At 38.4% G+C, this 12,616-nt stretch overlaps 1 protein-coding gene across 1 annotated transcript in view; it reads left to right on the top strand.

Moving 5' to 3' along the window:
- Positions 1 to 12,616, top strand: part of cpne2 (copine II) — a 53,799-nt gene that overhangs the window by 36,738 nt on the left and 4,445 nt on the right. The window contains exons 12-14 of the mRNA XM_042496366.2: positions 504 to 558; positions 1,010 to 1,061; positions 3,280 to 3,413. Of these exons, the coding sequence (XP_042352300.1) occupies positions 504 to 558; positions 1,010 to 1,061; positions 3,280 to 3,413 (241 nt within the window). The remainder of the gene's footprint in view (positions 1 to 503; positions 559 to 1,009; positions 1,062 to 3,279; positions 3,414 to 12,616) is intronic.

Below are 12,616 nucleotides of genomic sequence, written 5' to 3'. Positions count from 1 at the left end.
ACTAGATAACACAAAAACACGGAGGGCTGTATCTCGAGCCAGTGTTTGGTTTGTCTATTCTGGGCTCTCGTAGAGCTCCATAAACTAGGAACCTGTTCTCTATGTAGATATAAACGGCTTATTTTAAGCTAAGAAGAAAACAACATTTTTTATTTTCAGGTGATTATAGACTAAAGAATACATATTTATTATGATATATTTATCCCCTTGAATCGTATTGTTTAAATTATGATGAATATCACTGTCTGCCAAAAAGACAATGTCCGAATTTTTTTTTTTTAAAAAAAGGTGTTCCTTCTCTCAGTGAGAAGCCATTTTACAATTTTGCTTCATTTTTCTGTCATCTCTCAGCTAGTTATTCTGTAAGTGTCTTTGAATGTGTTTCTTTGTGGAAAAAAGGTAACAGGATTTCCTCTGCTGTCTAAATCCAGCTTGTTGAATTTGGATGAAAAAAAAAAAGGTTTAACTAACATCCCAATCTGTTGTCATGGTTTCCTCCTCAGTGACAAAATGTTTCCTGCTCTGGGATTTGGAGCCCAGCTCCCACCAGACTGGAAGGTATGTGTGCGCTTGTTGATGTTGTTGTTTGTTGTTATTGATGTTTGTGTGTGTGTGTGTGTGTGTGTGTGTGTGTGTGTGTGTGTGTGTGTGTGTGTGTGTGTGTGTGTGTGTGTGTTACAGAGAGGAGGAGAGGGGGATCACATGCAAACTTGAAGCAAGCCTGTATCGTACATGTATTTTACACTCACACACACGCTTACACGCACAGATAAAATTGTAAGCATTATACATTCATATTCACATGATTACGCAACTGTCAACCCATCTGTGTTGCCATGGCACTGAGCTGATGAAAAGGACAAAGGAGAGAGAGAGCGGTACAGAGAGAGACAGAGAGGGTGGGAGGGAGGGAGAAAGAGTGGGAGAAATGGACAGTATTTCTCAATAGTATTTTACCGTTTACTGAAGACAAAATATCAACTTTAGTGTCTGTTTCTTTTCGCCTCAGGTGTCACACGAATTTGCCATCAACTTTAACCCCACCAATCCCTTCTGTTCAGGTGAGTTTCGGGTGAAGCACCAATTACCCTGCTGCTACTTATAGAAATATTAATGATATATTTTTTTTTACATTTTTACACCAAAATTTTATATTATTTGTCAATTACTGATCTGTGCTGTCTGACTTTTTGTTTGTTTGTTTTGCCTAATAGAAATACTGATATTTTACAATCTCCTAGGCTGCAATGCTGCAATGCTATTATGGCATTGTGGAAATAGAACAGAGAAAGATCTAAAACATCACTTGCAATAGAAAGTGAAATATTCTTAAATTTAACAAGAATACAGGACACCCAGTAAAAAAAAAGAAAACATCTCCAGATCATGTGACAGCAGCAGGTGCTGTACTCCTCTGTTAGTGTCTTGCTGAGTCTGAGTAAATAACACCTTCACACTTCACCTACACATTTCTACTCAGGACGTTTGTCATAATTGGCAGTATGACTGCCAGTGCTCACTATGACACCAAACAGTTGCTCCTGACAATTCAGACCGGTGACAGATCCAGATAAGAGCTTTCACGTTTATTCATCAATGTGCACAGAGACGTTAAATGTCTGCGAGTCCCCGCAAGTCTGTCGCAACACTTGGATGAGAGGCCTCAAGAATCCACAGCGAGTAGATTTAAATTGAATCATGGAAATCAGATTTAACCCTTGAAAAATGCGTTGTTTACGTGATTCTGTTTAAACATAAAATATAAGAACCATAGTAGCTACAGTATTCATTGTTTTTGCATCAGAAAACAAGGCTTCTTATATATCTTGTATCTTCTTGTGTCTTTATATACACATACATACATACAGGCTTTGGAGCTTTAGGGCCACTTTTGCACAATGACAGGAGGCCAGGATGTTCCTAGGATTTTAGGACATTATGTGATTTAAGGACACTTCTAGGATTCTAGGACATTAGGGGCTGAGCTAGGACCTCTGCTGAGGGACATGGGTGATCCTCCACCAGTACATTTTTTGATAAACAAGCTATTTTGATGCTGTTTAATGCACTCTGGTACCTTTTGTATACTAGACAATTCCCCTTGTGAATCACTTTATTTTTATTGTGAATTAACATTTCCTCACCTTCGTTATATCTAATTAAATTTAAACTGAATTGTAAGTCATTAGTATGTTGCGCCTTTTTTTAACGAAGCACAAAATAGGCACTTGATTTTTAATATATTTCATTCGGATCTGTGAACGCCATGTTGGCATTTGAAGTGTGTAGGATGCAAATGTGTTTATTGACAAATGCAAACGACTTGAGTGCCAACTGCTGAGAGCACTACTGTGAGACCCAGAGGGAAATTGTGTAACACATATTTTAGCCTGTCAGAGGCAGGAGGTTATGCCAAATAAAAACATGTCAAACCAATAAGTTTTGTGCGCTTCTTCAAAACAGATGTCATAATCAAGGCATGTGCCTCCACAAACACCCTTTCTTTTTTCAAGTTAGCTGGTGAAACTACGTGAGAGAGCATTACAGCTCATCTTTTCTTGGAAGGGCCAATTCAGCCTCCAGTGCACTCTAAATGAAAAGTTGCAGAATCCAGGCCAAACAATAAAACCTGGACCTGGAGGACTTGTAGTCACAGAGTGCTGCTATAACTGCCATATAAAACTTTTTTTTATATAAGATGCAATATTCTACCATCCTAACAAGGGATTAGCATTGTATTTTAGCGCCAAATAAATGTTTGTTTTTTTCACATCTATTGAAACACCATACTTTGAAATATCTTATAATGCATACCATCTGTCCAGCATTATTTTACTCTGGAGCTGTATATTTTTATTATATTGAAATGTGAATGAAAAGAACACAATTTGTTTATCAAGAAATACACATGAACCTGGACCTTGTGTTTAAGCTGCAGTGTTATTAACTTCCCAGTTCCCTTAAAAAACAAAAACACATGCAGGTGACTGAGACAGAAGGTTAGTGTTCAGCAAATGAACTCATTCACACATTTTTTGTCAGTGCATTTAAGCCGATTGGAGTCAACAATAGCTCTGCTGATGAGAAACTACAATATGTTTTCTTGAATTTTGGGCCCTCTGTTGAAAATGTCGGGAGATATGCGTAAAAGACATTTTTTCCATCTTTTTCTCCCCCATCACGCCGTCTCTGCTCGCTGTCTCTCTCCCACTCTCACCATTTCCCATCCATCTTTAAATTTAAGATTTCAATTATTTCTCTCTGTCTCTCCCTGTGTAGGAGTGGAGGGTATCGCCCAGGCGTACTCTGCCTGTCTCCCTCACATTCGTTTCTACGGCCCAACAAACTTCGCTCCAATCATCAGCCATGTAGCACGTTTTGCTGCCCAGGCACTTCAACAAGAGAAAGCAGCGGTAGGTGATGACTTACTTAATCATTTCCCTTTCCACATTTAAACCCTTTGAAACTGTGATCGCCGTCACTTTTCTTGTGCTGCATTCAGATGCTTTTACACAATATTTAAACATTAAAACCTGAGTAAATTGATTTGCTTTTTTCAAAAACATAGGGAAATAGGCAATGAGTAACTGGGCAAAAAATGTCCCGCAAATTGAAAGAAATTAGTAGATTTAGGAAAGTAATCTTTTTTTAAAAAAGTTGTCCTGAGAACTATATTTACAATTATCATAACTATGTATTTTAAATCATCTTTAAAATTATTTTTTTGTTGTTTGTTTATTTTAACTTTCCTTTTTTGTTTTTGTGTGTTTGGGGTTTTTTGGGGGTTTTTTTGTAATCTTTCCAGTAATATTTGTCCTTTTTTTTTTTTTTACTAATTTCTTGCTTATTTCCGGATTGTTTCTTCCCGAGTTGCTTATTTCCCCTTTTTTTATTTATTTATTTTTTTTGCTAATTTTTATTTTTCTTCAGACTTCAGTCGGGCTTCGTATTGACACCACAATTTGTCTACTATAATTTTAATTATCAGATTATTAACCAATTAGAAAAATATTCAGTTATAGTCCAATAATTTATTGGACTAATATATATATATATATATATATATATATATATATATATATATATATATATATATATATATACCATGCATCCCTTATGACCCCATTATTGAGTGCACCTTTTAACTGCATGACGTTGCACAAGAAGAGACATCTACAAATATAGTTAGGTGGTAAAATAGTGTGATTGCCCACACTTCTTTTCACATTTCACCACAGTATCTCAAACTCTTAGCCTCTGTTTCTTCAAAGTGATATTGTATTTCCTTCCTCTTGTTGCTCGCTGCTCCTCTCCTCGGTGAACAGCGATTTGACAGCTAACAGACTGTATAATGCTCCACTACCCTCTTTCATTTCATCTCTTCACAAGATTGTCTTCCTTGTTCACTGCTATCAAACAGCTCTTTAGGTTTACTTCAACGATATCCTTTCTGTCAACTCCTGACGTCTTGTTCTCAGCTCTACCTTTAGCTTGTCTGGGGCCTTTTTCAGATCAGTATTTTAAGATTCCCGTTGTGTACTCTCACTGGCATCTAAACATTTCCCTTAAGGATTCTGTCCAATGTAGGGCTGCACATTGTAGGCACTTTCCTTAAATTCTCTGGAAACGTGACTTAAAATAGTAAGAATGCACATATTATATCAGGTCTCATTAAGTATCTACAAAACTATTGGAAAACCAAGTTCAAAACAGCTAATTGTGAAGATAATAGCATTTCCCCAGACGGTGTGGGCGTGGCAGATCACATTTTGATTGACACCTCCTTTGATCCTACAACTATCAACTTTCTCTCGTCTCCATGACGACAGCCATGGAGCAAAGCAGAGTCAGCGTGGTGCAGCCCAAACTTGAGCCCTCTGACTCTGCGTTTGTAAACCCAATCTGATGCTCTACACTAAACTCAGAGAGAGAGTGTCTGTTTCTTCATGAATTAACCAACGGTTAAGTTCATTACACATTCACTCCGTTTGGCGCTTTGCTGCTTCGTCTCCCCAGACACTCCCAGAGTGCGGTGTTCGGGATAACCGGCGATAAACGGTTCATTCCAACAGCGCTCTAAATTTACAAACGATCCACTTTGTGCCAGAGTGCGCTCCGATACTCAGAATGAGTGTTTCCAAACTCGCCCTATTAAAAGAAGCGTTGAGGGATTTCAGTTTGGCATGTTAAATTAGTGTTAACTGACACCTAACTTTGACTTTCACATTGGCTTTATCCATTTAATGTGATATGGATCAGGGGTAACCACGCCCAAATCAACCCAGCCTCAGGAAAGCGAGGAAAAAAATTAAGAAAATTACAATATTTCTAATATGGATTGAGGCTAATATCTGATAATTTTTCATGCTTTTTATTATGGGACCCTAAATTACATATTAAGAAAGTGATGATTTGGGTTCTCAGAGGAATTAATCTTTTATCTGTAAATCTGTAAAAAAAAATTATTTTGAAAAGACATATTAACGTGGCTTATTCTAGACAATACCAAATGTGCTTTTTCCTCAATCAAACCTCACAGCAACATATTGGATATATACAGCATTGCATACCTGTCGATTAATCAATTAAATTCCACATTTGATTAAAACGTGATTAGTTGTTATCATCCCTTATCCGATGAAATTTTCCTTTGCTACTTCATCCCTGCTCTCTCTGGATTCAGAAACGCATGTGTTCCTGAGTTATATGCGGTTTTGATAAATACGGCAATGCTTGGTCTGCTCCCACACTACCTACGTGTTTTTATCACACCGAAAAGTATCCGACAGTATTCACTGCGTTCTCAGGATTTATGCTCTCTGTCCCAAAAGCTCGGACAGAAATTGGGAATTGGCTTTTGGATATCCTGCACCCTGCACCAGCCTGGAGTTTGTTGCAGAACAACTTAAAACTCAAGGAGCTGGTGTTGTTAAATGTTTTTAAATCCAAAATGAAAGACTTAGAAGCAGATTCTGTAGGGTGTCGATGTTTTTAGTCAGCCTGATTATACAACTAACTTCCAGAAAGTTCCCTTTTGACTCATAGATAGCTCTCTTTTAATGCACATTTTAGTGCTTTTAAATTGTATTTTGTCTCCCTTTGTGTCTCTGTCTGCAACTTTGTCTTTTCACTGCTGACTGTCTTGGCCAGAAGTCGCCTTGAAAAAGAGATAAGACCAACCTGGTTAAATAAAAATATCTAAAAAAATAAAAATGACCTATGAGCTACTATTATACGTTTACTTCTGGGACATCACACCTTCTTTTTCTTTGCCTTTGTAGGCGTCCTGTGTCTGTGTAATCCTTCACATTCCCACCCAGGGGACAAAGTCCACCAGGAAAACATAGACATACCACTAACGATATCACTTACTCACCAGTAGTAGTAGAGGAGCAGTCAGCAGTGAGTGCCTGTCGGAGCAGTATAATTCATCGACTCCGATGGCTGACTGGACAAACAAGTGCGTGCATGTGTTGGCTCTGAGTCCCGTCATGTTGACCAGAGTGTCAGGGAGGAGGGTGACAGACCGGAGTGACAACTACTGTCCTCTATCTCCCAGCTCACATCTGTTTTCAGCTGAGACACTGACAAGGCATTTCACACATAAGCAGAGCCATAGAGAGACACCCTCTTTCTCTTTTTTTGTATCACTGTACTTTTCCTCCTCTTTACAACCTGTAGCTACTTTTAATCTCACTTTTGTGGTCATTTCACCATGCAGTGGTCGTTTCACAGAATCATGTATTCAGCTTTTTACATTGCAAATAAGATTAGTGGGACCCCTGTAGTCTCCTCCTCAGAGGGCCTTTTTTTAATAGAAGAACAAATCACAGCTCGTTTGATGTGAGTTTTAGTCAAAACCGGTGAATATCAGAATAATGTACTTCCGTCTGGTGGGGTCAGTGGATTATGCATCTGAGGCAGTAACACATAAAATCCAAATTAAGAACAGGCTTAAGGCTCTGTCTCACACCCAAGAAGGATTTCTATTTTGGTAGCATTCCTTGGTGGTAAGTCATATTGTATTTCTTGAGCTGCTGCAGTCTCATTCAGGTAAGACTCATAGAAACCTCAACATTATCACACGGCTTTGTTGAAAACACGATTCTTATTGGTCAGTTATGGAAGTCTTTGGTGTGTTATTTCTGAATAGCAGACTGTTGCTATAGACGCAGTTCTGATTACATATACATACACACACACACACACACACACATATATATATATATATATATATATATATATATATATGTATAGAGAGAGAGAGAGATATTGATAGAGGTGGATAGATGGATAGATATATATAGATAGTTATATGGATAGATAGATGATAAATAGATGGATATATAACCACACACACAAAATGTTGAGAAAATCAATCAAACAGACATAAATATATTTGATTTTACATGACAAAGAGACAAAAAAGACCTCCTTCTTTCTTTAACTAGAGTCCTCTGCACAGCAATTCAATGAAATGAAGTCCCAAATGAGCAATATTTGGCTCGGCTGCAGACCATTCAAGCCACAACTTAATGTGTAATCACTGCTGCTACTTCAAAACAGCTTCTAAATCTGCCACTTGGGGTCCCAAATAAGAGAAGTAGCTGCTTTTGAGCCACAGACTTGTTCACAGTGGCAGCAGTAGTTAACACTGCTGAAGGTCCTGGGCACCACCCCAAGTAAAGACTGATTAATAATTCTGTGTAGGGTCTCTGAAAGCATCTCATGGCTCACCTTAGTGGCCTACACTGTTGTGAGCATTGACTCTTGTGTGGTGGTGTGTCTGCTTCACTCTGTAGTCCCACCTCCAAAACGCTGGTTGGTGGTGAGGTACATTTTGATTGATTCAATTAACACACATAAAACACAGCTTAACAGCAACAACATTTAATAAAAGTACAACTTTAGCTCCATTGTAACTCACAGGGTTCATTCAAGGCATGTTTACCCTACAAATGCAACATGCTAATGTTATTAGCATAAGCGGATGACATTTCCTGTTGCATAAATTAGCCTAGCGGCAGGTGGACTTTTCCTATACTTGTAGGGAGACAGGAAAAACAGCAACATCAAGCAAAGGTAACGTTATAACATTTGTCTCAATTACAACTCATGTGGTTCACGAACAAAAAAAATAGGCTTATTCTGGACATGATTTCCCCACATGTACAACATGCTATGTTATGTATACTTGTAGTGGAGTAAATGCTGGAGTTGACAAAAACTTAAGTGCTGTATCAAAGTAATATTATGTCATAGAGCGCGTGTCTACACCGTTCCCCAGTACAGCGTTTATTCAACAGCTGTACAAACCCCACTTAAGGCCCAATGGTGCAGCAGCAAAATCATTTCCATTTTCATTTAGCAAAGCAATATAAACAGAAGTAGCTCTTCTATAACACAAACAAACAACACTTGAATAAACAAAAGGCCGTGCGGCTGAAGGACGCTTGTCCCCTTCCATGGTTGAGCCCGTTTCAATTTATTTTCATGTTTCAGACTGCGTGACTGCAGCTATAACACGACGAATTTGGGCTCAAACAGAGGTCTCACACATGTTGCTACTGTCTGCAAGGCAGCAGGACTCGGGTCATATAACCTGTGAAGATCAATACGATATCTCACTGAGGTCTTTTAGCCAAAAAAATACATGTCCCTCTCTCACATGTATCCAGTGGCATGTCTCCTGCCTAAATGTGAAGAAAGTGCAGTTGCTGGGTATCATTATGCTCCCACTGTGCTTTTTGTCCCTAATTGTATCCTGTCACCCTGTGGAGAACAAAAACACGAACAAAATACACAAAGGGTTGTACTCGTCGGTGTGTCGTGTGCGTCAATCCTTTTGTTTCTGTAAGGAAATGATTGTAGACCCTTTTCTTGTTTTATATTACAGTGAGTTCAAACATAGGAAGGAGTGACAGACAATGAGATGTGACAGCAGCAGCAGAAGTCTGTGTGGACGACATACTGTGGTACTGTGGTGTGTGTGTGTGTGTGTGTGTGTGTGTCTGTGTGTGTGTGTGTGTGTGTGTGTGTGTGTGTGTGTGTGTGTGTGTGTGTGTGTGTGTGTGTGTCTGTGTGTGTCTGTGTGTGTCTGTGTGTGTATGTTGGGGTAAGTGGGTGGGTAAGTTGTAGGCTGCACAAACTGGCTGCTGCTCTGCCTCAGTGTCCCTGTTCCTCAGATAATGAGAGAACCTGCGACTGCAGACTGTGTCACTGTGTACGAACACACACACGCACACACACACACACACACAGGCTGCAGGCCAGTGTAGTTTGTGTAGCTTGTGCGTGTCCCAGTGTGTGAGCGACCCTGTCTGTCTGTGTGATAATGATTCTCTAATGAGCGCTGCTGTTAGCACATTAAAGAGACAGGCTTCAGAGCCCTCCCTGCGTGTATGTGTTTGTGTGTGTGTTTGTGTGTGTGTGTGTGTGTGTGTGTGTGTGTGTGTGTGTGTGTGTGTGTGTGTGTGTGTGTGTGTGTGTGTGTGTGTGTGTGTGTGTGTGTGTGTGTGACTGGTGATGTTAAAGTGTGATTTTGTTCCGAGTAAAGTCACTGTGTGTCTTCATGTTGTCTGTTCTTATCACAGGATTACTGTTCAAATTCTAGTAGAAATGATGCATGTTGTGTGTGTGTGTGTGTGTGTGTGTGTGTGTGTGTGTGTGTGTGTGTGTGCGCCAACATATAGTGTCGTGTCGTGTCGTGTCGTGTCGTGTCGTGTCGTGTCGTGTCGTGTCGTGTCGTGTCGTGTCATGTTGTGTCGTACACATCAAGTTGAAGCGTGACTGATATGCAGCCAAGCCAAACACTGCTAATTTGGGACTATTTTGGGACATTTCAATGAATTGTTGTGCAGAGGGCTCTGGTAAAAGAAAACATCAGGATCTATTTGTCTTTTTGCTTAGTAAATCAAATATATGATGTGTATATATATATATATATATATATATATATATATATATATATATATATATATATATATGCTATGGTTTATATATATAAACTGCGCCCATAGCAACAGTCTGGTATACACAGCAGCAGCCTGTTATTCAGAAATGACACACCATGAACTGTCATAAATGACCAGATATCAGAATCGTGTATTCAACAAAGCCGTGTGATAATTTTAAGGTTCCTATGATTGTGCCCGAAGGGAATTTATCTTGAACTCAGATGCTGCGCCCATAAACGCTTTCACAGTTACAATAAAAAACATTAAAATAAAAAAATACATATGAATACAACACAAGCTGGTTTGCATTGTTGAATGAAGATGGATGTCACTCATATAAATTGATTAATAATCTGACAAACTGTCTGTCCCTATATTTTCCATTTTTATTTATGCCAGCTGCACAGGCAAACATAAAGGTACATAATCGTGACACACAGTGCAGATTGATGCAAAGACGAGTCTGCGCCACTTGAAAATGTTTCAACTTTAGCGAAAAATTGGCTGCTTCATAAAGGTACAGAGACTAGAGGGAAAAGGAGAAAGACTGGAGGGAAATAACAGAAAGAACCAGAGTTTCTGGTGAGTTTTGGGATCAGTCAAAGGCTGAGCTGAACACAAACACACATGCACACTCCCACACACACTGCTTGTTGCTAACTTATAGCCAGCGTCTGTACAGCAGGTACCCTGGCTGTGTAGAGTGAAGAAAAACAATGGTCCACCAGTCAAATTTTAAACAAAGTTTACTTTGCTTTCTCTCTGAACACCCTTTAAGCCGATCAATACATTTGGGAATGATATCGTAAAACTTTAAACTATGTTGGCATTTTCGCCACGTTATGTAGGGTGGAAATAATATGCCAAATAAATGAATTATACATGGATAATCTATTTTCCATAGGAACATTTTGGTGCTTTTTTAAACATGATGCACAAACTTTTATTTAAAAGGGGAGAAACCTATAACTATAATATCAGCAATAACAGACTAAAAGTTTTCTCCCTCACTAATAAAATAAATTATGCACTACTATAATCACCATAAATAACACCTTTAGTAAGTGTATTTTACATCCATCTGTTTTAATGCACACGTGAAAATGCTAATAAATATTTGTTTATTCTTTTAAGTTGCATTTCTAAAAGCAAAATGCAACAAAGTGCAAAAGAAACAGACACGTATATCAAGAAGCATGTGACAAAAGTCCACTAAAGTCCACTAATACATAAATCAGACATAAATCCCATGTTTCCATCACATTTTCTACATTGTTTTTGTTGGAGCCTTTTTCAGAATTTTCACTAAATTTGGATGAAATTTTCCCTGTTTAATAAAATATTTTCTTTGTAGATATTATCATGGAACTTTATTTAGCTTTTTTATGATGTGATTGTTAAGTATGCAGGCTTTTGGCATATTTTCATCTGATCCTCTGATGTTAACGTGCTCAGGAGCAGCAAAGGTTTACAACCGTGATTTACCCAAAATAAAGTCTGATTCTTGATACTGGAAAACCCGAGCTCAAGCTGACCTCACTGTTGGGTTCAGGCCACAACGTGTTGAATAATATTACTGATATTTGAACTTACGTTGGCTAGATTTTAATGTTTATCCTTTATTATCACTGACATTTTTGTCTTATTTTATATGTAAATAGGTGAAGGTTTTTCGTTGGTTTTTTTATTATTATTTCTTAATAGTTTGCACCACTGAGAATGACACATTTGCAATTTCATTATGCTTGCATAATGTCAATTAAATACCTGAATCTTGAATCTATCATTTAGGTATATTTATTTTTTCGATAGAACACAGTCTCCTGTGAAATAAAAAAATAAATACAATTTTTTTAAAAATAAAAAAGCCAGCCAGGGAGTGGAGGGTGAGACACACCGTTAACGTTCCTTCTGGAGTATTAATACCTGTAAAATTTGGAAAACATATGGGTGCATATAGATGTGATGCAGTCATGGATATAGGATTTATTACTATAGTGCACAAAACAAAATAAAAACTGATCAGAAAAAAAACATAGTCTCCTGAAAGTGCTTTATCTTTCTTTCACATATGTTTTGTTTTGTTTTGTTTTTTTGTAATAAAGTATAAGAAGAGACGGGATAAGTGCCATCTGTCTGCACAGTCCATCCCCAGACTGAGATTTTTCCAAAATCTTGAGAAAAAAAAAACTTGAGCATGTATGAATTACATCACACTTCCGGATATTTCAGCCTCATGCCGAAGCCTGAACTCTTTCCCTCCTGATTCACTGCAAGTTCTTCGCTGTTTGTTTTCCCTTTTTTCCATCTCCTCTGCTTGTTCATCTGTGAATGAACTTTTTTCTTCTTTTATTTTTGCTTCCGTCATTTTTCCGGGAACAGATGGTGTGCTCTGTTTATATGAATGGAGCCCAACCTGGTGTAATGCAGAAAAGCTTTCATTTTCTCTCCCTCGTGCGGTGCCGTCCAGCTGCTTCTTCAATCTCGTCTCCTCTTCATTGTCACTCTTGTCACTCCTGAAATGTCCTCTATTGCTTTTGTTCTTCATGTCTCCCTTGTGTTGGTCTTTGTCTCCTTCTCCGCCTCCACGACACCGAGTCTCTTTGCTTATTATTGACGGCATAATTGTCATGATTGTAACCGATTGTCCCAGTGTGTTT

This window comes from Plectropomus leopardus, chromosome 7 (genome assembly GCF_026936395.1).
Source record: "Plectropomus leopardus strain MGB_pleo_1.0 chromosome 7, ASM2693639v1, whole genome shotgun sequence".
Classification (NCBI taxonomy): Eukaryota; Metazoa; Chordata; class Actinopteri; order Perciformes; family Serranidae; genus Plectropomus; species Plectropomus leopardus.
Note: the sequence above shows the minus strand (reverse complement) of the source record. Positions and strands in the feature narration are given on the sequence as shown.